Source organism: Oreochromis niloticus, linkage group LG6, assembly GCF_001858045.2.
Source record: "Oreochromis niloticus isolate F11D_XX linkage group LG6, O_niloticus_UMD_NMBU, whole genome shotgun sequence".
Classification (NCBI taxonomy): domain Eukaryota; kingdom Metazoa; phylum Chordata; class Actinopteri; order Cichliformes; family Cichlidae; genus Oreochromis; species Oreochromis niloticus.
The window spans coordinates 6,255,458-6,283,400 of NC_031971.2; the positions used below are offsets into that span (position 1 = coordinate 6,255,458).

Sequence of the window (27,943 nt, forward strand, 5' to 3'; positions counted from 1 at the left end):
ACGGGGGGATTGGTCGGGTGTATATGCCAGCAGATTAGAGGCAAGTGCAGACCCCCCCACCATCACCACACCACACACTACGTTCTATTTTCAGCAGAAATCTATATATTTAATTAATTAATTAAACCATAACCAAATATTAGAATTTTTGATAAGTTCAGTTTCTATATTTGTTTTTCTGCTACAGATTCTTCTTATATACTTCTTTGTTTTTACTGGCAACATTTAGGAAATGGTACCGGTATATCAAGATTCTGAACATCCAAATATCATGTCACATTTGATCTCTGACCTCACTTTTACATTTCACATCTGCTCAAGTTAACCCCCAAATACATTGTTTTTACTGCGCTTCAAACGTCTTAAACTACATTTAAAAAGAACAAAGAAAACCAAATGAATGCCTATTTAAATGTGCTGTCCTGGAAGCAAAATTTGGTGCTTATGATACAGTAGAAAATGTGTTGAGAGGCATTTGATGTGAATCACTATGTCATTCGTATATGCTCCCTGTTGATGTCTTTTCTACAGGATTTAACATTTTTAATAGAGTTAATCTTCAGTTGGAATTAATACATGTAAAATTTAAAAGAAGTATAGTTCATTCAGAATTAAACCGTCATAGGGAATTTTAGTAAAATCCTGGAACAGTTAACAGAATGAAATAAATGAATCTAAAAAAAATGCAAGTAAAACAAAATTATTGACAAAATATTAAATAAAACCCACAAGAAAAAAATTGTAGTTGTACAATTTATTGATCTTTAATTATTATATTGTTTTCTATTCTTTTCAACGTGTAAATCTCGCAGTTTGATGTCAAGCCTTTAGGAAAATTATGAAAAGACTGATGTTAACGCTCCCGCGGTTTTATTTTGATGGGTGTGGTAAGGAAGATGTTTTTCCTGTTTTATTGTTGAAAGCAATAACCGGAAGAGTGTTTTGCCGTAATCCAGTTAACTTGATAATGACTGTACAATCGGAGGCGGATCAGCGGGGAATGTTTCATATGAGCCGGTGCCGGTACTGTCACCGGCGAGCTGTCGGCGCTATATGAAGGGTGGAAGTGTGTGATTGTGTACAGAAGGACAGCTGGGATTTAATGTGTGGACGGTAAAAGCTGATGAAGTTCACCAGAGATATCTGCCGGCTGCTGGGCTTAGGAGGCGGTGAGTAATACTGCCAGTCAGCCGTTACCAACTTTCGGCTCTTCGGTGATATAAAGTGGTGACACTGGTTGGTTTCTCTGTGGAGTTTCTGCTTTTATTGAAGACTGTATCTCAGAGCCCCTATTTTCCAGGCTTCAGTAGCACTCACAACTTAGAACTTTCGGATAATAGTCTGTATATGTGTTAGAAAAATATGTCAGACAAATGTATAAAACTTAAAAAGTCAAACAGACTATTCAGAGATTCAGTAGCTGTACTGTTATCCTTCACCTACCAACATATAATGATGTTGGTGGCATTTTCCGAGTTTTTATAGTTGCTACATTGTTACTTTTACATATGAATGAAGTGTGGCCTTTTTGAGAGTTATAAGACCAAACTGTGTTTTTAGGTTAATAGAAGTTGGAGTTCAGGTGGAGAGTGGGCGTTTCAGTCACTCCTGCCTGTGATTGTAATTGTTCTTCGTTTTTGTGTAAGTGACCTGATTTTACAGTGAGTTCTCACTTGAGTGAGAACCCAGAGCTCCCCAAAGTAACATTTCTGGGGAGAAATGAGGGCTCTTTTGTTATCAGTATTTATGTATGATACACATACCTTGGAGACAATCACAAACCAAGCACAGTAATAGTAACTGGCCATCTACACCTTTATTGTATTTGAAGAAGGTTATTGCCAGAGCTGCCACCTGTTTCACTTTACTTTAATCCGAGTTCAGCTTCATGCTGCATTCATGCGCTATATGTATTTGCACAATCCTATTAATGTCCCATTGAGTATCAGGTATGACATTACTGATTTATAATACTAGTAATATTTTTACACACACACACCCACACACGCACACGCACATATCATTGTTATTGCCAGTTGATTATTGTTAGCTATGTGTGACTAATAGGCCAGTAGCAGCCAACAGTAATCCATGGCTTTTATAGGAATCATTCAGATTACTAAAGTGCTGTGAGGGTTTGGAGATTGATTTTGTGGCATTTTGCCTTTTTTTAAACATTATAAATAAAGGATAAAGAAAGCTTGCTCTGGAACATGGTTTTATTGGCAGATATCCTGAGTTAAGGTATCAAATGACCAACAGGGTTGGTGCATCACTACTTTATGATACATGGAAATTAGGTTAGTGAACAGCGTCTGTTGTGAACAGAGCACATATGTGAGCATCCAAGTTATTATTACTACTGAGTAATAATAATTTGAGTTTTTTGTAGTCTATCCCACTCATATAGATCTGCTATGTAGTGTGTAACAAAGAATACAAATGAGATTGACCCAAGACCCTTTAGTGCTAAAGGCTATGGGCTCACTTTTAATCAACTGTTTAACTAAAGTTAAAGAGTGAACACTTTAAGGTAAATAGTTCACTACAGCAACTTGCTATTTTTAGAGCTGAACATTATTTTAAAAGTCATTTATAAAGTCTGTGCCTCCTACCCTGCATTTATACTGACGGGTGCCCCACAGTTCATATTTAAGACCGTTATTGTTTCAAAATTGTAATTTTGGACTTCTGTTATGATGATTTCCATTTCTGTTTGCAAATGAATTAGATCTTAGGTGCCCTGTTTGGGCGTTTACTATGTTTAGACTCAGCTGGAAAAGCATTATAAGCCCAACCAAAAATATTTGACTGACAAATGAGCTGCACGCCAGCCCCACAAGAATGTACAGGAACTGGTCTGACCACCACTGTAACCTTTAAGTTTATGGTCAGCCTTTGACTGGTAATAACGTCATCCATGCAATGAAGACTTAATAAAAGTGTCTACACTCCAAATATGGGACATTCAAGCCAGCAGCAGGAGACACGGAAAATAAAAGTTGAATTTTACTGAAAGCAGTAAAATGTACTTTAATTTTGTTTGCATACAAACAAATTTGGTGCCTTCCGTAAAGAAGTTTTGGTCTTTCCTCACTGGGAAAACCACCATCAAAAGACTTTTAATGAGAAGACTTTTAAACAGTTTTTAAAATTAGGGATTCAATTACTTCAGCACCATATACATTTTTAAAAATCAAATTACTAGAAACAACAGGAAAACTGGTTTGTGAACATCAGGAGAACCGAATCACTGATACAATACAGATGTACAGATAGCACGGTGTTGACAATAAACTGGACTTTTATGTGTCTGGGGGTCAGTGCTGTGCTCTATGGTGGGATGCACAGGGGCATCAAATACCAAAAGACTAAAGAAAGTGATTTATAAGTCAGTGAGGTTATGTATGGGTTTGGAGCTTGAATCTCCGTCACACATGCCTCATCTCATGCCGGACAGACGCAGAAGCAGGTTCAGCAAACCACTCATTCCACTGCAGTGTACCACAGAGCACTACAAGAAATGCATCTGACCTTTTTACTTTTATTTTTCAATTTTTTCAGTTAAATTTTTCCCTAACCCTAACCACCAAAGGTACATGTTGAGAAAAACCCCTGACTAATCATTACAGAGCAACATGATAAGGCTGTTTTGACAGGTATTAACATCTACATCTATTTGTTGGTGTATATGTATAAGGAAGTACATACTGAGAACAATAACATGTTTTCAAACAGTGTAACCATAGTATTGTTTATCCCCCTGAAAGTAGTGATTATGAATGAAAATGAAACTTGAAACTAAATCAAAACGGAAATTCTTTACGCATGACATGGCCTTTAGCTATGTCAATGTACTTGGTTGCTAGTTGACATTCCAGGCTCTGTTTGCATAGTTAACCTGCTAAATTTAGCCGTGAGCCTTCCCACTTAGTGCCACAGTGTTCTAATTTTGCTCAATTTCCGTGCTATTCAGTGTCTATCCAAATGGATGCCCTTTGTTTTTTTTAAAACAAATTTCTCTTTTAATCCCATGAGGAGAAGACTTCGTCAGTGATGACCCCAACCTTACCATAAATCAGGAGTTTGACAGTGACTTGGATGTGCTTCTGAGTGTATGCCGCTTCAGCCTCCATCTTAGTTCTTGCTACTATGTGGTGGATAGTCTCCGGGTTAGTTTTGCACTTGGAATATAATGTGTGGGTGAACAGTTTTGGAAATGTAGTGTTTCTACATAAAGATTGTACAGATGTAAAAGCACTGTTCTGTTTTCATGATATTGAAATAAAAACATGTTGTCACTGCAGTCAATGAAAAGTTGTGACGAATTATTATGATCTCGATATTGAACTGTGTTGGCTGTAATTGTGCAGCCCTTCCTAATCGTCCACATAGGATGCAGACTGCTGTGATGTGGAAACCACACCCTGTGGAACATTAATGACTTTCATTGACTTCAAGTGACGATGGGCAAAATAACCCGTGACAAAGCAAAATGTGCAGGTATTGAGTTCAGCTTGTTTCAGTTTCACTGAGCGTTTGGGATACTGTTGATTGACATATGATGGGGTAGCGTATGCGTTAGCGACACACCACGTGTGACGAGCACCCACATGGACGCCCCTTATGGTGGATACACCAGTATTGAATGATAATGATAGAAAGACTCGACAGACCCACTTCTTAGAACACCAGTAGTCATGGTGATCAGTTGTTCGTACAAGTGGGATAATCTACAGGTAACCTGCAAGATCCATGGTAAACTATCCTTGTGTAATATAACATGCACTCAGCTCATATACTTTTAAAACTGATGATACAATTTAAAGTCATCACATTCCTTCAACAAAATAATAAAAAGTCAACAGAAATCTGAAGCATTACTAGACCCAACATCCTTCATCACATTGTATCATCTTTAAGAGCAATAAAAATTATCTTTCAAGTTCTGACCTTTGCTGTCTGCATCATGACTTTGACAGCTGAAGATATTTAATTTTCTGGTTAAACAAATGCCTACACCATTAACACGGTCCTCTTCCTGCCATCTATAACCTCTAGACATAAATTAGGTTTATTTCATATCAGTGCATATTTCCTGCCATGTTTATCATTCCTCGTGTCCTTGGACTGTCTTGCTTGGGAACGTCATTCCCCTGACTTTTCAGTGCTTATATTCCTTCACATGTCCTGAAAAAGACTTGTACATTTCGGTACTTTAAACAAAATTTGAAATCAGCGTATTCTTACTACTCTTATTCAAACAGTTCCAAGTATGAATTGGATTTCACTTGCCAGTTCCAGTTAAAGAGCTGCTTTTACTAAAAGGCTGCTTAACAAACGAGCATTTAAACATTAAAAAAAGAAATGTTATTGAGGTGACTGAGCAGCTCATTCTCGTAATTCTCTTAAACGTCTTAATGGGTTTTTTTTTAACCGCTTGGTAAATTTTCAGGAACTAAAAGATGTTACATTTCAAGTTAAGAGTCACAGATTTTGGCATAAAACAGAGTAAAGCTTTCAAGCACAACCTCCCCCAATTCCAAAATACACGGAGAATAGAAGACGTTAAAGCTTCAGGAGCTTTTGTATTATAAAGACCAGCTTTATTCCTTGTCAAGCGCATTTGGCCTTGTGGTTTCAATCATGATAATCGTTTTACAAACACATTTTTAAATAGGACAGGAATGGAATAGAAAAACAAACAGTCACAGACAGTGATGGGTTCATTATGATTACTGTCCTACCAGTAATCATAATGAACTACTTACTGGAATTAAGTAACACATAAAAACCCCTAGTCACAGACAGTGACTGGTCGTGACTGGAATGGACGTCCCAGCAAATTCACCCCAAGATCAGACTATGCAATCCTCAGAGAAATCCTAGAGCTACATCTCAGACGCTACAGACCTCAGTTAGCATGACAGTACAATTAGAACATGACTGATAAAGAAAGGCTTGTTTGGAGGGGAACAAAACACAAAACCTCTAGAACAATGTCATTGGGACAGATAAGACTTGGCTGTGGACATAATGCACAGCACCATGTTTTTGAAAACCAAACAGGGCATAGAAATAAGACAGGAATATATAACCCCCCCCCAATACAAATATGATTAAGAAGACCATGAATTCATTTTTTGTCCTATCAGGAATTATAGTGATCTACTTACTGCAATTAAGGAACACATAAAAACACCATTTCAAAGTTCATCAGAAGTATATACAATTGTGAACTTGTGTGATCTCATCACAGAAAACTTTATGTCATTGTGTTTCAACACCGAGCGCATGAGTCAGAGCGATAGCATGTCCTGCATGCGTCTTTCAGCCTTGTATTTGTTTACAAAACTGGGTGCGTCTGTGTGTGATTAGCCTTGGCACTAATAAGCCAAAAGATTTAGCTGATAAAATAGGGGGAACCACCCGTTTTAAATTTAATGTCACAGCTATAATACGGAGGCTGGATAAGAAACTTGTTCCTAAATGTAAACATGTAAAATTATTTTCTTTTTAAGTTGATTACAGTTCAAATTTGGAAAATGGAAGCAAGTTCCTCTGCTCTGTAAATGTTGTGAGGAATCAATGCCACATATTTTATCAAACAGGCCTCGCCTGACTATGAAACAATCAGTTAATTGTTGACTTTCTTTTGAGCCTCTGAAAATGAAGGACTGCTTATAAAAGTGGCTGTAACTGGAAGCTGGAAGTCTACAGTGTTACTGCTTCTGTAAAATTAGCTTTGGTACTTTATAGAGGCAAAATAAAAAAAATTAAAAAAAAGAAGTGCCATCGTCCAAAGGTTATGGACTTATGTGTATCAGAGCTTCCAAGCGTGAAACAATTTGTGTCAAAATTCAAGATGATGTATTGATGAATGTAGGCAGGTATTCACAAACATAATCTAAGTAAAGTTTAATTTTAGTGGTCGCTGGGATATAAAATCACTATCTGTTAGAAACTGAATAAGATGATTGCTGATTTTTTCCCTAAAACAATAAAAGAATAAAGTAAAAAAAAAGTTCCTCTGGAAGCTAGAGAGTGTCCACACAGCAGGTTGGCAATCAGAAGCCATAGAAAGTCAGTGACATTCAGTGACTTTTAGTCACAGCAAGTGACATAACTGTTGGCATTGTGAAGTGGGCAGGTTAACTGGGGTTAAACTTCTCCCAACTTTGAGGTGAGTGATTGAAACTAACAATGAGAGCAAAGAATGCTGCTGTTTGAGATATGAGGGAATAGGCTTAAACCAGAGCCCTTGAGTAGTTTTTTAGTTGTTTTTTTAACTTCTTACCTTTTAAAATACATCTCAAACTTCCATACTGGTATAATGCTATGGTGCGGCTAGCATATGTTGCTAACATTCTGAACTATTGCGAGGATGATGGAGTCTCACAATAGTTCAGCATCACACATGGTGATGGCCGGATCGGGTAGCGACAGGCACGACTCTTCCATTCAATGGCTCTGGGTTTAATGCATTAGAAGGTTGCCTAGGCAACTGGAGGCTGGATTGGTCTACTAGTGTCCAATAACTACCAAGCAACAAGCAAGAAGAGAATCACTTGCTGTGTGGACAACTCTTTAGACTTTTACCACCATCTTTGCTATTGTGGGGTTCCTCCGTAGATTTAAAGTGTCATGTATGGAATGATATTTATGTCATATCACATATGTGTGTGAGTAAAAACATAAACCAAGCAAATGACCTTATTTCACCGGTGCAGTTAGGTTAGTTATGCCTCTCTCTCTTGAAATGTGTCTGATATTTCTTATTATCCACCAAAATAGTTTGCAGTTGATTATTAATAAAACATTAAGCTCTGTTTTTATGCTTTGCTAGCATACTTTACTGGTAAATACAGCCTTGGAAGACGTGCAGACGAAGTTTAACGCTGTCATTTATGGGAAAAAATGAACAAAAATATAATTGGATTAAATGCGAGGACCTTGGTAGCTTACCACTTCAGTGGAATGTGGGCAAAGGCTACTTTTTCTCTGTTTGGTCTATCTGTATGTCTGAGTCAGAAGCCTCTCTGTGCTGTACTGCTTGTTTTTAGAGCAAGGTCAGGGTTTATTTATCACATTAAAACCCTTCCAGCAGTCTAGGGGATGGAATTCCTTCACTTTCCTGGAAACTTTTTTTTAACCATGAAACAGTTAGAGAAGGTGTTGAGGTTTCTGTTGCAGTCAGCACCAAATAGTAAATTGATTTGGGAGAACAGCATGTATGTTTGAAAGATAACCTCAGATTGCCAATGGTGCATGACTGTGTTGTTGTGTAACGTCACTTTGGGGCCAGTCTTTGTTTGTACTGACTGCCACCATTTGAATAATAACTGATTTGAGAATACATTTATCTTTGAAAGGACAAAGATAACATTTTTTCTGTTTTCATGTGAATGTAACACCATGTCCTACTTTAAACATCATTAAAACAATTATTAGATGACATCACTTGAAGGAATTAGTGGATTTACAGAGATTTCTTTGAATTGCAGTAAAATGTTTATGTTTTTCACTCGTTAATAAACTGCAGAAAAAGCTTTACACCAATCATATTCTTGCTGTTCTTTACTGCATAGACTCAACCTGCTGCCCTGTTTCAGTTCTGGAGGACTTACTAAAGCAGTACACACTCTTGTTAACATTTTGGAGATTGCACACAAGCTCATGCATGTAGCACATAGCTTAATATTGCCTATCATACCTGATCTGAAAGCTCCCATGGTGCTTAATCTGTGAGTAAATATTACAAATCTAGGCTGAATAGAGAGCAGACATAACTCGCTGAATCATCCTGACATGCTTGTTCATCACAGAGGAATCTTGTAGTCAGCCTATAGAAATTTCATCACGTGCAGCAGTAACATTAACATTTACTCAGACAAACATGTCTGATTTGTCTTCTGAATTATGTTGGTGGCTAAGGTGTACTGTACATTAAAGTAAAACAGAGATGTAAATGGTTCTAAAATGCCCATAGGTGTGAATGTGAGTGCGGATGGTTGTCTGTCTCTTATGTGCTGGCGACCTGTCCAAGGGGTACTCTGCCTCTCGCCCTATGGTAGCTGGGACGGGCGCCAGCCCCCCTGCAACCCTGATAAAGATAAGCAGGAGAGAATGGAAGGGTGGATTTTTAGGACTTTTGTTTTCTGTTGCATTAATTGAGTTTTCTGTTGGTAGTCACATTATCAACAAACACTAGTGTGGTTCCACTGGCAGCCATTCATGCCCATGCCAGAATATTTTTGCCCACATGTTTGACAGATAGTGTGGTACGCTTCAGATTGTGATCGTGATTCTCCTTCTTGCCATGCTTTTCTCTTCTCATCATTCTGGTTCAAGTTCACGTTGGTTTCATCTGTCCGAAGAATTTTTTTTCCAGAACTGTGCAGGCTCTTCCAGGTGTTTTCTGCCAAAGTCTAATCTGGTCTTCATGGTTTTGAGTGAAACCCACTCTGTTTGGATTCATAAAGGAATCTGTTGATCGTAGACCCTGACAACAATATGCCTGCTTCATCAAGAGTGTGAGAGTGTTGACTTTAATAGATATTTTGAAGGACCTTTTTTAAACCACGGAAATAATTCTGCCATCATCCATATATCCACAGTGCTTTGGCCATTTCCAAAATTTTAGTTATATCTCTGGAACCCTTGAAAAAAAATCTAAATCTTTTAGTAAGTCAATTTAGTTTGATATAAAATGATAAAAGAATAGACCTCAGTTAGCCATGAAACCTCCTATTATTCAATTGTCTTTTTACTTTTGAACCTCTGAGTATATGTTGATTATGCATACAAAAAAGGTCTAATAGTCCACATTGTCATAGCCCTGGCTGTATTTCAATCCCATGTTTCTTTTGCCATGAAGTTGAATGAACTTGTTTTAATGTTACTTCCAGACAACAGTGGATTATCTGGTATTAAACTGGTAGTTGTCCTATATGTGCTGCCTGAGGTAGAACTGGGTGATAAGTTCAAATCTTCCAGCTGACTGAGCACTGGTGATACATTCGTTGTGCGTTTTATTTCATTTATTTTTTTCAGTTTTAAACCAAATATGGCAAGTGGGTGGAGTTAAATGTGCCAGATAAATGAAGGACTTCATTGAGCCTCTTAATCACAAACAGTGCAAAAAAAAGCTAGTAAATGATTAGGATGCACATGCTGTAACCTGTGACTACCTAGCTTACTTAGTAGCTTGCGTAACTAGCTTATCCTCCAGGATAACATGTTTTCTCATTATATTGTCAGACATAAAAATGGGGACTTGCACATTGTGCTTTGTTCTGCAGCACTCGTCATATTACGTCTTATTACTGGGGCATTTCATTCACTTACAAGAGAATCTCTATCAGAGCAGTATGCTAGTGTCTGCATATGATTTTTAACTCAAGTTCAGCTCAAAAAAGGGAAGACGGTGCCACCGTTTTGAATTAATTGTGCTTTACATACAAGTTATTTACTTTGAGTATAATTCTCCAGAAGATGAATCGAATACATAAGCAAAATCAAAAAATCTGAAAAAGAAATGTGTCTGCTTTTGCATGTACACAGTTTAAGCACTTTAGACTACTGTGTATAAATGCCTCATCCAAATATCCAGCTATAGCAGTGAGCTCAGTTTCAAAATTCTGTAATGATGCCCTGCAATTTCAGTTTCATCATAAAATGGTAATTCACATTTCAGTTGTGTAGTCAAATATTTTTAGAATGAATATAAAAGGAAACTATGCTGGCTACATTAAACCGGTGGCATTCAAAAGCTCCAATAAGCTCCCCTGAAACACGATGATATTAATGAATATCTTTGGATTATTGTGTTCTTTATTAGTAAATCTGATAAAGACAGTATGAAATGAAACACCGCAGATACCACCTGATGTGATGACTTATAAAACGCAACCTTGCAAATGTATTGAAGTCTGTTCATGCCAGCTGATCTTCCACTACTAACACATGAATTTAAAGCATGTAAGGAGGGCAGCCCTACCAAAAAACCCCCCACAATGCATACTGTAAAATAGCTCTCTATAGGCTGTGTTTGTGTAAGTGGTATTTATGTTGTGGTGATGTTGTTTCAAACCTGTAATTTGACATTGGCTAAATGTGGATGATAATTCAAAACAAGCCTGTTACACCCGTGCAGACATCTTCCCTCTTTCCTGTTCTTTTAAAACCTTTGCCTGTCTTTGGTGCCACTGAGTCAGGTGGTGCCGTTTCTCAAAGGTAAAACGATTCAGTGTCTTACTGTTTCTGATGAGAAAGTCTATTCCAGCACAGTCTTCTCTGCTTAGCACCAGTTGCAGCAATGTTGTTTTTGAGGGGTAAAAATGTTCGCCTGACACCATAAAGTATACTCTTTCCTTCCCCCTGTTTGCCTTCACATTTGGGAGTGCAGGAGACTTTGTTGTGTGTGTGTCAATCTGTACCAGTGTGTGTTTAGCACCAAAGACTTCCCACTCAATTTCTTTTCAAGTAATGCAAATGGACAGGTAGTATAAGATAATTCTGGTTTCCTCCTGCAACATGGTCTTGGTTTTCCACAAAGATAACTGGGAAGGTTTGCTTCATATCAGGAAGACATAGCTGAGGTAAAGATGTGGCTACATGCCAGGGGTGTGTTGGCTGGCAAATGTATCCTCAGCCTTAGCCTCAAGGCGTAAAAATTTCCCACCTCGAGAGCTCAGATAGTTTGTTGTTTTTGCGCAGCAGGCTGATAACACAAGATATTTTACGAAATTGACTTATTGTCCAGGGTGCTCTCCGACTGAACTCCTGACTCCTTTTTTGCTCCGAGGGCAGGAGAACAAATTGTTCAGAGCGCTGCTTGCATGGAAGCTCAGCAACAGAAAACTGGGCTCATTACCGACTCACAAAAGGATTCTTAATGATTTTATGCTTGTTCTTTCTCTGCAAGTCACGATTAGTTTGTTTGCACTTGCAAGATGATGACCAACACAAAACACACCGGAAAAATTCCCCTTTTACATTATGTATGTGGTCAGCAGGAGGAGAATCTGTTTTAAATCCGTTTCATTCGATCTCTTCTGTTGTTCATAACACAGCAGACCAAATCTTGAATGGTTGAAAAATAAACTCACACCAATAAAAATGACCCTTAATTGGCATCTCACCCAGTTTGATAACTTCTGGTCTAAATAGAAAAGTCTGATGAATGTTTAAATATGTTTACCACACAAAGTTTGCATATTGCATGGTTTATTCAAACTGGCAACCTATTAAGGAAACTATGAGTACTCAACATTTAGATTTTTCAGGAAGTATAAAAATCTCAGGCAGTTTTAGTAACCGCTAACTACTACATGATTCACTGTCTTGCAAATATAGTCATTAACAAGTGTGAAAAGGTTTTCACAATCACCCAGGGAGGTTCCCTTGTAACCTTTAAATCACAGTGGCATGTCAAATATTCTATAAAAAACAAATATAGTCACTTGAAATGCACAGGCTGCTGTGGCCCTCCCTGTTTCTAGTTTAAGCGTGAGGTCACTGATCTGTGAAACGGTTGGGTGTGACATTTTTTGACTGCTCCAGTTCTGGCATCCCGTCTGAGTTTTTGATAATTGATTGATTGGTAAATGTGTCTTGTTTGAAAGTTTAACTCACTGGGTAATGTTCAGCTAAAAATTAAACAAGCGCAAGAGTGAAATGTTTCTACAATGCTTCTAGCTGTTTCAGCACTATTTCTGTCCAGAGGGTCTCAGATATGTCAGGCATTTTTCAGGCATGGTGATCTAGTGTGGGCCACAAATGTTTCCCCTCACCACAGCCTCCACTCACCTGTTGAAAGTTGAAAAAGGAGGGACGCTCTAAGAAACTAAGAGCCTACAAATGCACAGCACACACTGGAGAAAAGCTATCTGGCATTGGAGTTCTCTTCCTGGCCTTTAAGTGCTCCTGGTATAATTGCTAAGTAGACTCAGCTGCAGCTGGCAATACCCAATGGACTCTATGTGCTTCTCCATTGGTAACCCATAAGGAGTTATGGACAGCCCGTCTACCTACAAAAAGTGGCTGTTGCCAGATAACAGTAACAGTAGCCCTCCAGCCTGTGGGCTACTCTTACATGTGCTGCTGCTGGTCCATTCCAGGTGTGGAAAAGAGCAAAGTTATAACCTATAAAGAGTTGAAGTGAAACGGGGTGTTAACAACAGTGAAAACTGCCCACTGCAGCCACTGTCTGTGCTTTTCATACTGCATTTCATTTTTAATCATTGAGTTTCTTTCACATTTCTCCCATTCCCGCTGCACTCTGCTGTCAGCATTGTCAACTAGTCAGCATTCAGCATACACACAGTTGAGCTACGTGCTGAAGACTGCATGGGAAAAGGTTTGCGTAGGTTGAAAACCCCTCTGTGTAGGAAAATGCTTATGCAAACAGACACAACTGTGGTGCCATATTATAAACATTAGTCAGGGGAGGGAAAGTAATACATGCCAACATAGGCAAAACCACGCTAGGACCTACTAGGTCTGTAACAGTCATGAAAAAACAAAAGGGAAGACAGAAAGGTAGAGAAGTAGTCACACTTAAAATGTTCTTTTGTTCTGTGCACTTTCACACAATAACATTAAAAAGAAAAACAGAAACACAATGATGGGGTAAAGCGCTGCTGCAGTAAAGGATCTGAAGCAGTTATCCACACTTTTTTGGCTGCACTACTGTATTTAGGATCGTCTAATTCCAATCTCTGTCGTTTGAAGCTGCTCGATTGTAATTTCACTCCTGTTTTAGCTCAGCTGAACTGGCTACCTGTGGAGTTTTAAAGATTTTACATTTTTTTTATGTGCTTTTAAACACCTCCCTGTATTAACTCCTTAATACATTACACATCTTTTAACTCCCTATTTTGCCTCCAGGTCACTGAGGCACTCATCATCCCAACAAGTTCTCGCAGTTCCCTCTTCTCACCTAAAGACTCAAAGCGATCAGGCCTCGGCTATTATTGGCCTTAGGCTCTGGAATAATCTTCCCATCCAACATACGAACCTGTTCAACAACTGACAATTTTAAATCAGACATTATTAACTGTCCAGTCTGAGGTCCCTCGTGGTCTGGTCAAGTTGCTGTTTGCTTTTTAATTTTTTTTTTACCATTGTTTTTAGCATTGTTGGAATTTAGTCATTATTCTTGTCATGTTGGCTGTTTTCTGTAAGTTCTGGGTTTTCTCATTGTTTTTACCACTGTTAGTTATTTACCACTGTTAGTTATTTACCACTGTTAGTTATTTACCACTGTTAGTTATTTACCATTGTTAGTTATTTACTATTTTTAGTTGTAATTCTGTTCTCGGAGACCTGGATTGTAAATAAGTAAGGCTGTAAAGCACTTTGGGATAGTTTCTGGTTGACAAGCTGGTATCTCCAGTGCAAACTACAGGGGACTATGGCAAACTGTCACAAAGCAATCTGAAGGAGATTTTTGTTGCAGATCTGTATACCACTTTGGAACTTCATCTTACAGCAACCATTCACTAGTGGTCTGGTAATACACATTTTCCCTAGCGGTCACCAGGTGGTCACTTACCATCTAAAGTGTTTAAACTGCCAACAAATCAATGGCTGGTTGGAGAATACACATTTCTCCGTAGTGAGTGGTGGTTGTAAGGTGGTCACCAATCAGTCTCTAGACCTGCGTGACCAGAGCCTAAGTTGTTAAATTATCTGAGCCTATCAATGGCGATGGCTTTATTACCATCTAACTCAGGGGTGGGCCGGTGTCCTGCAGATTTTAGATGTGTCCTTGATCCAACACAGCTCATGTAAATGGCTAAATTTCCTCCTCGACATGTCATGAAGTTCTCCAGAGGTCTGGTAATGAACTGATCATTTGATTCAGGTGTGCTGACCCACGGTGAGATCTGAAACCTGCAGGACACCGGCTCTTGAGGCCTGGAGTTCCCCAACTCCTTACATAAAACTGCTTTGTTTACATTTTGCATTTCTAGTTGCATTTTTTCAAGTTGCATTTCTAATTTCAATATTTTTTAACCACATTGAAATTTCAATTAAATCGTGTAGAGCGTAGAGTTACTTGTGATTATATTTTGGTTTTAATCATGAGACAAACATCTCGAGGGGGGAAAAGGAAAAGAATCAATGGAAAGATTGATGCCACAAATAGAGTGTAGAATCACCTGCATCTGTGCCTTTTACACAAATAACAAAGTAGCTTCAGTTGCATGTAGGCTGGAAGCACTGCATGAAGGAAAATGATCGTCCTCTTCAATGATGCGCATGCACCACACTGATGTTATTAGCAGAAATAAGCAGATTTATTTGCATGTTTTTCAGTTTAAACAAATATCTAACTTGGCACTGATATATTTGTTGTACTTTGAGTTTTACATAGCGTCTGTTTGACCTAAACAGCAAACTGACATCTTAGTTTTGACCTTTCCGTGATCCTGTGTTGTGCTTTTTCTGTCACGCTTTAAGAATAGTTTTACAGTGGCCTGTATTTAAATAAGTTAGTAGCAGTTGTGTTTATTGTAGCTGCCCAGAAGGCTGAAACAGAAGGGGAAACATGAGACCAGATAAAGTGACACATTTATGTGTTTCCTCCTTTCCTTTCCTCCAGTAAGAAGCTGCCACACGATCACCTGCATGGTTTTGCAAGGGAAATTGGCCAGTCAGAGATCTGAATTGAGCAGGCGCTCTCGTACTCTATAGACAAACAGAAAACATAGTCAAATGCCTGTCAGTTAAACTGATAGCAAAGTGGCTGTTTGTGTTTTCACGTCATGCCTTTTTTGTCCTGTCACTTTGCAGGAAAACAGCTCAGTGCAATGAAAATATTCCTGTTTGTTTGTGTCTAGACGGTTCTGGAGAGGAGGAGATGGAGGCTCAGAATGGACCCCATGACCCATCACACAGGAGGAAAGATCAGAAGTCATCACAGGTACACGGAGTGATTATAAACTATGCGTCATCATTTGGTCAGCTGGTGTTTAAAGCCAGTCATGGAATGAATGTGTGTGTGTTTACTCCTGTTTGTGGAGCAGACCATGATGAACAATGAAGAGGATTTGGATGATGAGGAGAGAACCAGAAGGAGAGCTGAAAGAAGGAGGGCCAAAAGGAAAGTAAGTAAGAAAAAGTCACAACATCACTGTACAAAGTCTTGAACCACCGCTAGGAAAATGTGAAGTAGGTACAGCAATTTATCGAAACGTGTAAACATGAATGGTATTAATGTACAAGCCAAAGCCAAAAACTGAGTTTGTACACTTTCTCGTAAAAGTAGTCTTCCAGAATAGCTCTCCAGGCTTCTTGAAGGGCATTTAAAGCTGCTCATTGGATATTGACTGCCATTCTCCATTAAAATGATCCCACACTGCTTCAATAAAGTTGAGGTCTGGGATCTGGGGAGGCCAATCCATGACTGATAGTGTTTCATTGTGTGTCCAGGTATGCTTTTACTGCAATGGGATTGTTTTTAGGATCATTTTCATGCTGAAATATGAAGCTGTTGGTAATCAGATGCCTTCCAGATGGTACTGCACTGTGGATCAAAATCTTCGTGTACTTTTCTTTTTTTTTTCATAATTCCAGCAATTTTGACTTCCAAACAATGACAGAGCCTCTGCTGTGTTTTACAGGTTGGCTGTAGACACTCATTGTTGTACTTCTTTCCTGTCCTCTTCTATGCTTATTGATGATGTGAAAGTTAAGTTAAAATGATCAGATTCAAGGAGTGGATAAGTGGAAAAGCAGCGAACCTTCAGAAAGCCTGGAGAACTAGTGCCTAAAACCACTTTAAAAAACAACATGAGTGTCTGGCTGCTTGGAAGCAAAGTGTAAAGAAAAGAGTGGTGGCTCAGGTCTACACAGTACTATTATGATACCTACAGCTTATATAGTATGTTGACTGTGTTAAAAGCTGTTTTCTAACTGAAATGACTGCATCTGCTACATTATCATACATCTTAGCACTACTCACATTCCCTGCTGCTCCACCTGTCCCCACACATTGTTTAAATGCATTAACCAACCTCTCTCCTCATTTTATGATGCACTCCAATACACATGTGCTTCTCCACCTGTGTTTCCTCATGTTTCATGTCATCATGTATCATCCCATAGCCATCATGTCCTTGCTCTCAATTTCAGAGGCAGAAAGAACGGAGAAAACTAGAGCGAAAGGAGAGGATGGAGGATGCTTCAGAGCAGGTATGGTGCTAATATTCACATTTGTCTTTCTTTCTTTCTCTCTTTTTTTTCTTTTCACTGCAATCATTTTACCTGACCCAAGTACCAGACCACATCACCTGATGCCTCAGCTCATACCCTTTCACACGTTTCGCTGGGACACTGTCTGAGTTGCCTTATCCTGCCCACACTTGCTGTGCTTCTGTAAGCCACTTTGCAGTCCACCTTCACTCCACGTCATGCAGTATCTGATTCATGTAATACTTCTTTTTTCTGCTTGGTGTCTTTGTGTTGTTCTACCGCAGGCAGCAAATATATGTTATCACAGGTGGAACTGTCATCTTTTTACAATGGTGGTTTAATGACAACACTTACTATCATACAGTATTATATATGTTCTTAAACTATATACAAAATTACAGACAATAGAAATCTGTTGTGTAGAAATCACAGCTCTTACCTTTGTCTGTAGGTTGCACACAAAACCATTTACTCTACTACAGCCCCATTCAGTGTCCTTTGCATCAGGTCAGCTAGGCTGTGTTTTATTGTACATTTAAAGGCAGGTATCAGTTCTCACAGGTATCTGCATCTTACTTATTTTTTATAATAAGTACAAAAGTCATAAGTCTGTATTTTTATGTACAGTCTGTGATTTAGATTGTAATTGCTCAACATTTATTTTTAAAGGCTACATTATAACAACATTTTGCTCTTATGTTATAATGTAGCCTAAAATATATAATTTTCAAAAACATGCTGAATGCCTTTCTTTGTACCACTAGCCAGATTATGCCAACCGCAGTGGTGCCCTGCATAAGAGAAAACAATCACATCACCACTTTGTTTTCTTCTTTATTTGGTTCACTCACTGCTTTAATCTAACACTGTGCATAAAATGCTCACGTTCTGTGAAATACAACACAAAAGAGAGAGAAAGCCTAATACTGAGTCAACACAAATCCTTCTTACAAATCCAGGTCATCAAAAGCTCAAGGTTTCGAGTTGTTCTACTCCCACACTGAAGTGTATCCAGTCACTTTTTATAATGATTTTATAGTTATTCCACAGTGATGCTTTTATTTTGTAACAGGAAGAGGAAGCAGCTGGAGAAGTGTCAGATACTGACAGCGAAGAGGAGATGAAAGAAGAAGAGCGATGGACTGCCGTTCATCCCAGAGCCAGATGCAACCCTGAATCAGTGACTGCCCTCGTGGCAACGGAGAGCAAGATAAACCGCCAACTGTCCCACAGGATGTCAGATGAGGTGGGTTGAAGCAAGGTAGCCGTACTTAGTGTTTTATCCCGTGCATTCGGTGGGAAATAAATAATAAAACTGCAAGGTGTTCTTCAAGTACAACACATAAGGCTTATCATAGAAAACACTAATTTCTACTCTGCTCACTTACTGGGAAGCTAGATTTGCAATCTTTAAAAGTTCCTGAAGGAAGACATAATAGATGAAAAGTCCTTTTCCTTTCTAGTTTCTACTTCCAATAAGTCTGAAAGGTTTTCTTGGTTTGGTCCAGAATGAAAAATCTCTCTTTGAACTTTTGTATGTAGGCTGTGTGCACTGCTAAACAGGCACACTGTATTTAGGTCCCCGATTTTAAGGTTTCTCAGTGCAGTGACTTTGTGGGATCATTGGGTGATTTAAAGTGCTGCACAACCTGGTCAAAAGTGCAGTTTTGAACAGGTTTGAATAACCTGAGCTGTAATAACCTGCTCCAAACATGCTTGGTATGACTTGCACTTGATATGACGGTGCACTTTTCTCAAAGAAAAGTGCACCGTCATGCACATACACTGTTCAAAAAACTTAAAGCAGCACTTTGAAAACACAGCAGATCTCAATGGGAAAAAAGGTCATGTTGAATATCTATACTAACATGGACTTGGTGTTGTGTTAGGACTTAAAGGATGCCTCATAACCTGATGGAAATAAAAAATGATCAACCTACACAGGGCTGAATTCAAAGACACCCAAAAGTCAAAGATTTTGCTGAAATTGCATTGCTGCAACTCAAAATGGTATTTAGTAGTTTGATTTAAGTGAGTCGATGGATGGTGTCCTGGGGGAACTCTCCCTCTATGAGGTCCAGGGTATTACTGACCTCGTGGACAATCTGAGGTGCAACCTGGAGCCATCAGATGGAACAAAACATGATGTCCCAGAGGTATTCTATTAGATTTCAGTCAGGCGAGTTTGAGGGTGAGTCAGTGGTATCACATTTCCTTCATCCTCCAGGAACTGCCTGCATGCTCTTGCCATACCAGGAGGAACCCAGGACCCACAGAACCAGTGTAGGGTGTTGACACTGGATCCAAGAATTTTATCCCAATCCATAATGGGAGTCAGGATGCTGTTGCCTAGCCTGTAGAGGTCTGGGTGTCCTTCCATAGATGTGCCATTTTAGACAACCACTGCTGAACAATGCTACAGGCAGCAACCTGTTCCTATCTGTGAAAAGCACAGGGCACCAGTGGTGGAGATGCCAATTGTGGTATTCTATGATAAATGCTAATTGGCCCCATGGTGCAACTGTGCACTGAGCATAGGGCCAAGGCGTGGGGATGTTGGGCCCTAAAGCCACCCTCATGAAGTTTGTTTCTAAATATTTGGTCAGGGACATTCACACCAGTGGCCTGCTGGAGGTCATTTTGTAGCTCTGCATTCTGTCCCTCCTCGCACAAAGGAGCAGATAGCGGTCCTGCTGATGGGTTAAGGACCTTCTACGGCCCTGTCCAGCTTTCCTAGAGTAACTGCCTGTCTCCTGGAATCTCCTCCATGTTCTTGAGACTGTGCTGGGAGACAGCAGACCTTCATTATCTGTGCAACCTCTGTAGGATCCAAGTATCACCTCATGCTACCAGTAATGACACTGACTCTAACCAAATGCACAATTAATGAAAAAGGTCAGAAAAGATGAGGGAGGAGAAAATCTCAGTGTCCGTGGTGTCCCACACTATTCCTGTTTCGGGGGTTTTCTCATTGTTGTCCCTCTAGTGCAGCTGTTGTTATTTTCATGAACATCAAAGCAGCTGAAACTGACTCTTCTGCTACTTAACTGACCAGATCAACACCCCACAAGTTTAGCTGACTTGATGTTGTACTCTGATTAAAAATCATTCCCTTAATATTTTTAAGCAATACGGGTCTTAGACTGTGAAAGACTTGTACACAAGACCTGTATTCCTATTATCATAAAATTAAACCTGCACTGACTTCTTCTGTGTGTTTCAGAACTATTTGAACACACACAAACACACAACTCAGAGTCTTAGAAAGCATTTGCATTTCTATGAATAGGTAAGCTCTGATTTATGGATAAACTGTGACTTAGGCAGCTGCTGTGAGAACTAAGAGATCTGTGCACAAACACAGTAAAACCTCTAAAAAATACCAAAGCTACTGCGCCATATTTTGGATTTGGCGCCTCCAGTTCTGGTTCAGTCGCACGGATCATAAAGATCAGCCAGTCTGATTTATGTATTTTTAGCTTGGAGCAGGTCAGAGCAGATTGACATCTTCAGTTTTTGTCACTCTATAATACTGAAGGTTTTGTGTTACTTCCTGTGATCCAGGAGCCAGAGTGGGATATCAGCAGTGCATTTGTGGCCAACGCTGCCAACACCATTAAACTGAAAGGCCTGATGAACAGAGCAAAGCAAATCTCCAGAGAGAACAAGGAAAATGAGGCCAGGAGCAGCCAGGTACTCTCTCTCTGTCTCTCACACACACACACACACACACACACACACACAAACACACACGGTCCACTGATATAGCCCAGAGATGAGCTTATATGATCCATCCTCTTTCATGTACGACTGGCTAAATGTGTTTTGAGTTAGAAACCAGTGAAGTGACTGCAGTGAGAGAACTTTCTGTGGTGATTTCAGGAGGAGAACACAGAAGAAATGAGGAGGATGGGGGAGTCCCTGACATGTGAGTCTGCTCGTGTGTTCTTCTTTAGCTCTATCCTGCAGCCTTGCAATAATTTCAGTGCACAAGATACCATCAGTCCATTTTTAGATTTAAGCCCAGTCAAATTCCAAATTTTGGACCAAATTTGCAAAATATTTAGTCATTCCCACAAAAAGGAAAAAATATTTCTTCTCTCTAAAAGATGGTGTTTATTTCAGGAGCGTTGATCAGTATTTGATTATGTAACTCATGAATAATATGTGCTTATATATACTCACTGGCCTTTTAATTATGCATGTCTTGTAAATTCTATGTTTAGGAAGCAGCTACGTTTTCAGTTTTTTAAAATATTGTCAACAAAAGTGATCAGTCTACTTTGTTTATTACTGAGTCTGTAATAATGGCAACAGTTGTAATAATAATAATATTAATGATAATAATAATAATGATAAACAAAAAGGAAAATGCAAATTCAATTCAATTCAATTCAATTCAGTTTTATTTATATAGCGCCAAATCTATGGGCAGAAATCTGTGCCATCAGAAACTGAATTTGAATAAGTTAAATTTGAATTTGAATTACTCGGATTGAATCTGAATTGTAACTTGAATGAAAGCTTTTGAAAACTGAATTTGAATTAGTCTAATTTGAAATTGAATTTATGGTTTGAAACTGCATTTTATCCTTTAAAAATTCAGCTCTCGAATAATTTCACATTCACTTCTCACCATTCAGTTTCAGTTCTACAATTCAATTTCAGTTCCAAAATTCAGTTTTTTGGGACTTACATCCGGTTCCGGTTCAAGCGCAGATTAATAGAACTACAGACTGATAGCGTTACTGACGGAATCTACAGCGTCTTGAGCTGAATTAAGACTTCAGAAGTCATTCGTCATGTCGAATGACCAGCGGATAAACTCTCAGGTTGGTAATAAATGTATTACATGTATAAGAACAAGCGTCATGTTAACAATTGATAGCCGTACAACCTTTATGCTTATTGTAGCTGCTAGCTAAAAACGCTAATTTAGCCTAGTTTGCCCTGGATTCAGCTTTGACAGACAAATATGATCGACTGTTTCTAGTAGAATTCCAAAGTTGTCATCTTGTACCCTGTCAGAGCCCTGTATGCTTGCAGAGACCCCTACAGTAAGGAAACATGCAAAACGCTGTCCAAACCTTTGTATTTGAGCTTTATTTATGTCTTACACAGCATCCCAACTCTTTAGCGAACTTAATAACTTTAGCTAAAGTGAATAGTTAGTCTTATTCATTAGTGCAGCGTTACTGGATCACCTCTGTTTGAAGTGATATAATATGATATACAACTATCACTGAAACAGCGAACTTTGTAAATAAACAACACTTCTCATTCTCTAAACGTTTGGCCACAGATGTAAATTACACTATCAGTGCTTGTTCACTCTTGACAATAATTACATTTCTAAATTCTCTTTGTGCATTTACAGGTAAACAATATCTAATATTTTATCTAAATGACTGCTTTGTCTTTGAAAAGGTGAAGAGCCTGAGGCCGGTGACAGTCCAGTTCTACTCTAAGTACATCCTTACGGTGGTTCACAGGACAAGGCGACATTCCTGTCCTGCCAGAAGAGAAGAGAAACTTCAGAGTCTTCATGAAGTTCAACCACACCTGTCATATGGAATATGACAGGGGTCTCAAACTCCAGTCCTCGAAGGCCGGTGTCATGCAACTTTTCCATGCGCCCTCGAGGACTGGAGTTTGAGACCCCTGCCGTATGGTGTTCATGCAGTTTTCTACCCCACAGTTACAGCATGTCTGACTGCCTGTTCAGCATATGCAAAAATATATGATGAGTTTAAGCATGTGATGACTAAGGCCTTCCATTATGGTGTTTGTCATCACATGTCACAGACATCTGGATGATCATTTGGAATAAACAAAAAAACAAAAAACTTGTTACTTCATCTTTTATCTTTATTATTATTATTATTGTTCTTATTTTACATTTTTCATTGTTAGGCATTGGGTTTATTTGTAGTAGTCCTTTCCAGCTTCTTTCCCTCTTCCATGTTACTGTGTCAGCTTGTCAGCATCTATTTGGGGTTGGGAGTGGAACAGGAAGTAAAGAACAGAAAGTGCCATTTAAACCAGGAGAGGTTCTTATATTTCAGAAGAAGGGATTAATTCAAAAGAAATGACCTCAATGCCATATTTTATTTAGGAACCCTAGAGAGCACTTTGCAAAATAACACATTCTTATAATTTCACCCTCAGATGAGCCAAGCTACGACTGTCAGGGAAGGTGATGTAGGTACAGAGCATGTGAGAGTGGTTAAGTTAATGTCTCTTGTCTAGATGAAGGCACAGGAGGGATCAATGGCACGGCGTAGAGATTCAGTATCTTCAGTCTTCAGTGGACACTCCATTTCTGGCACAAAACACCTGTAAAAGATGGTCGATTTAGGAGGTGACCCGACAACTTCAGCCTGTCAAACATAGCAATGGAGCAGTATGTTTTAAAAAAAAAAATCTAATTAAGCATGCACTCAGTACCCTAAGAATTATTATGATAGTTAAACACAGTGATAGTTGTATATCATATTATATCACTTCAAACAGAGGTGATCCAGTAACGCTGCACTAATGAATAAGACTAACTATTCACTTTAGCTAAAGTTATTAAGTTCGCTAAAGAGTTGGGATGCTGTGTAAGACATAAATAAAGCTCAAATACAAAGGTTTGGACAGCGTTTTGCATGTTTCCTTACTGTAGGGGTCTCTGCCAGCATACAGGGCTCTGAGAGGGTACAAGATGACAACTTTGGAATTCTACTAGAAACAGTCGATCATATTTGTCTGTCAAAGCTGAATCCAGGGCAAACTAGGCTAAATTAGCGTTTTTAGCTAGCAGCTACAATAAGCATAAAGGTTACTGTACGGCTATCAATTGTTAACATGACGCTTGTTCTTATACATGTAATACATTTATTACCAACCTGAGAGTTTATCCGCTGGTCATTCGACATGACGAATGACTTCTGAAGTCTTAATTCAGCTCAAGACGCTGTAGATTCCGTCAGTAACGCTATCAGTCTGTAGTTCTATTAATCTGCGCTTGAACCGGAACCGGATGTAAGTCCCAAAAAACTGAATTTTGGAACTGAAATTGAATTGTAGAACTGAAACTGAATGGTGAGAAGTGAATGTGAAATTATTCGAGAGCTGAATTTTTAAAGGATAAAATGCAGTTTCAAACCATAAATTCAATTTCAAATTAGACTAATTCAAATTCAGTTTTCAAAAGCTTTCATTCAAGTTACAATTCAGATTCAATCCGAGTAATTCAAATTCAAATTTAACTTATTCAAATTCAGTTTCTGATGGCACAGATTTCTGCCCATACAAATCACAACAAAAGTCGCCTCAAGGCGCTTCATATTGTACAGTAGATAGCACAATAATAAATATCATAAATTGTTGCTGCTGAATTGTTTGCCAGTAGCAAAGCGAGTTGCTGTTTATGAAAGTCAGACGGTTGCAGTAGCATAGAGAACTGAAAACAGACATTGCTACATTGGATGATTTGGCCTAGCCAAAAACATACCTAATAAAGTGGCCAGATAGTGCGTAAGAATTAAGAAAAGAAAAATGAACGTGTCACCCCTACTCTAAGCATAAAAGTGTGTGTGACCTTCTCCAGTGCAGGGCATTAAGATGTTCGAGCAAGCCCAGTACACCGAGGCGGTGGACATGTTTACAGAAGCTATCTTCTGCGACCCCAAAGATCACAGGTGAGCTGACCTGTGAACCCAGACTCCAGCTCAGACTTCAGCCTTTTTCATCTACTTTGGTTGATGAAAGTCTCCTGCTGCCTGTGTCTGCGTGTTTCTTCTTGTGTCTCAGGTTATATGGAAATCGGTCTTACTGTCACTGGTTTCTGGAGCAGTTCTCAGCAGCTCTGAGTGATGCTCGAAGGTCCATCCGGTTCGCTCCCGACTGGCCGAAGGGATACTTTCGCAAGGGCTGTGCTCTGGTGGGGTTAAAGGTCAGTGAGTTCTATATAACAAATAATACATTTCAATGCCAAGCAATCGTGTCTTTATTTTTAAATGTCTCCGCATATAAGACGCTACAACACTCTATCATTTTATTTCCTCCACTCCTTTCACTAACTGCTGTCGTGTGTCTGTGTAAATGACAGCGGTACAGTGAAGCAGAGAAGGCCCTGGAGAAGGTGCTGGAGTTGGATCAGAATTGTAAGGAAGCATCCAAAAAACTCTTTAACTGTCGCGTCCTTCAGCTCATGGTGAGGAACGTCACGAGTGACTTCAGGGTTCTGGGGTATAACAGCTGTCTGGAAGATATTTTAAAAACTTCAAATTACAAAAACATTTCACCTACTTTAAAAAGTATAAAACATCCTAAATTCTTGGGAACACCAGTTACTGTTGGCGCTTAGAAATGCTGACAAACCAAAGCGAGCTGTATACTGCTGGTGTCCAACAGGATGATGGGACACGACTGAGAGAAACAGCTCAACTCAGCTGCACAGTGTCCTTAAACTCAACCAGTTTCCTTCATTTATTCACTCTGTTTTAGATGTGTATCTGTTGTAGTTTACATTTCAATTTCCTTGAATGTGAGATTAGAAATTGAACTTAGATGCCTTAGAAAGTAGATAAAAGCTTATTATTGTTATAAGCCAATATTTTGTAAGATTTCTTTTTTGCTGAAAATGAGCAATAACAAGTCAATTCTGTGTTTATTAAATCAAACTCCAGCCGATGTTGCTTTCCAAGTGATGACAGTAAAATGTTTCTATTGTCTGACATAAATAATTTTTAATTTTGTTTTGGCAGGAGATGGGTTTCGATGAGGCGCAGAGCAAAGAGCTTCTGCAGAAGTTCACCACTGTTCAGGCAGTCGTCAACTCATTTGAAGCCAGACGTAAGAACCGCCTGCAATGCCACCTTTGTCCACCATGAGGCAGCACTGTTGCATAATGACAGTATTTTGTAATAAAACCAAAATTTAAGCAAATTTAAGGAGTTTGTTTGTTTATATCGTTTTGTGACAAAGTATTTAATTTGTCTCTCTCGTAGCTCTGAAGCTCTTTTCTCAGCAGGACCAGAGTGGGTAGGTTATTACCTCACCGATCGATCACAGCAGATTCAGAAACACAGAGCACCTTTCAGGGAAATCTTTTTTTGTGATTTGAATGGAATGAAACACAACAAGTTTCTTTTATTTCCTTCATAGAAAGACACATGTAGATACAAGTGAGAAAATAGTTCTGCATCTTTGTCATCTGTTAACACTGAACAATAACCACACTTTCCCTTCTTTGTGGTCTCCACACTCGTTTCTTTCTCTCTTTTTTTCCTCCTGTCTTTCAGAAACTGTCGCTCTCTGTGGGTTGGGAACATTACACAGGAAGTTACAGAGAAGGACCTTTGTGATCTCTTCAAAAAGTAAAGACTGTGTGTGTGTCTGTGTGTCTTTGAAGACATTAAAGCTTTAAAGAGTTTCCAGCAGTGATAGTTTATTAATAGTATTAACTGTTTATGTGTGTGTTCAGCTTCGGTGAGATTGAAAGTATCAGAGTTCTTCATGAACGCTTCTGTGCCTTTGTCAACTTCAAGAACGCCAACATGGCTGCCAAAGCCCTGGACAAGCTGCAGGTGTGTGACGGGCCTAGAAACCGTCTTCATCATTGGGACTGTCTGTGTCTCGTTATGCTGATTGACACTTCTGAGTGTCAAAAAACTGAATATCGTCATGAAAATTAGTCTTAAAAAAGTTTAACTGCACTGTGCTCTCCTGTCCAGGGGGTGGAGCTCGGGGGCAACAAGCTGGTGATGAGGTACCCAGATCGCTGGATCCACAGGACTGTGCCCTCCATGCAAAGAAGCAACAGCAACTTGGGCTCCAACACTGCAGGAACTCAGCCAAGTTCAGCTGCCTCTGGGTACAAAGTGACTCATTAATGTTTCCAGAGGGGTCCCTTACAGTGTGACACAAACAAAATTACTGTAGAACAATTTTCAGTAGTAGCTGAGAGATGTTACTTTTCTTATTGATCTCTTATCGGATCTCCTCTGCTTCTGTCCACACAGGTCCCGATGGCGGGCACCTTTAAATGGAGATGAGTGCTTTTACTGGCGGACCACAGGCTGTTTCTATGGCAACAAGTGCCGCTTCAAACACCTACCAGACCAGCAAGGTCGAGACAAGAAGCCTTGGCAACCATGATGTTCCTTGTCTTTCCAGCTCCTGCCCATAAGGCACATCAAAGAAGGACAAGGGAACAAGAAAAGCAGCGATCGGTGAGGAAGAGGAGAAGACGGTCCACTTGGGAACACTGACAACTGAATGTTTGTGAAGAAACCTGAGACATGGATCACATGTGATAACCAAAGTCAGAAGATGTGACTCTGAAATAATGAAGGACGTTATGCAGACCCTGACCCGGGGAAGAATAAATCCATTTTAAAGAAAATCTTTTCGCAGAGACGGTCCTCAGTGGAAATGTATTTCTCGAGGCTTCACTTGGATTTCAGAAACAGCCACAGGAGCTCCTGGTTTGTGCACAGACGTATGTCACAGAGATTTATGGTCCAGATGTTTGGTTGAACCATGTTGGAAACACTTTAGTCCGACACTGGGGCAGATTTTAAAATTAAGTTATTTTCATATCAGTAAAATTAGATTTTGCATATAAAATGTATAAATATTTGCATAAAACAATAAAAACTGATATATGAGACCTTTTATTTCCCTTTACTGCTTGTTGTTTTAGTTTCCAGCTGTTTGCATTTGTTCTTCAGAGAAATTCTCGGGTTTGGGA

The 27,943-nt window shown here is 39.2% G+C and overlaps 1 protein-coding gene across 1 annotated transcript; it reads left to right on the forward strand.

Annotated features, from left to right (window-relative positions):
* Positions 1–953: 953 nt before the first annotated feature.
* Positions 954–27,863, forward strand: LOC100707118 (hsp70-Hsp90 organizing protein 2). The gene is made up of 16 exons (XM_005458672.4): positions 954–1,169; positions 15,849–15,931; positions 16,035–16,115; positions 17,143–17,202; positions 18,275–18,448; positions 20,767–20,895; positions 21,085–21,130; positions 24,797–24,887; positions 25,000–25,141; positions 25,298–25,402; positions 25,956–26,043; positions 26,199–26,232; positions 26,493–26,567; positions 26,675–26,777; positions 26,925–27,064; positions 27,213–27,863. The coding sequence occupies exons 1-16, from the start codon at positions 1,124–1,126 to the stop codon at positions 27,346–27,348; spliced, it is 1,533 nt and encodes a 510-aa protein (XP_005458729.1). The 5' UTR covers positions 954–1,123; the 3' UTR covers positions 27,349–27,863.
* Positions 27,864–27,943: the final 80 nt, after the last annotated feature.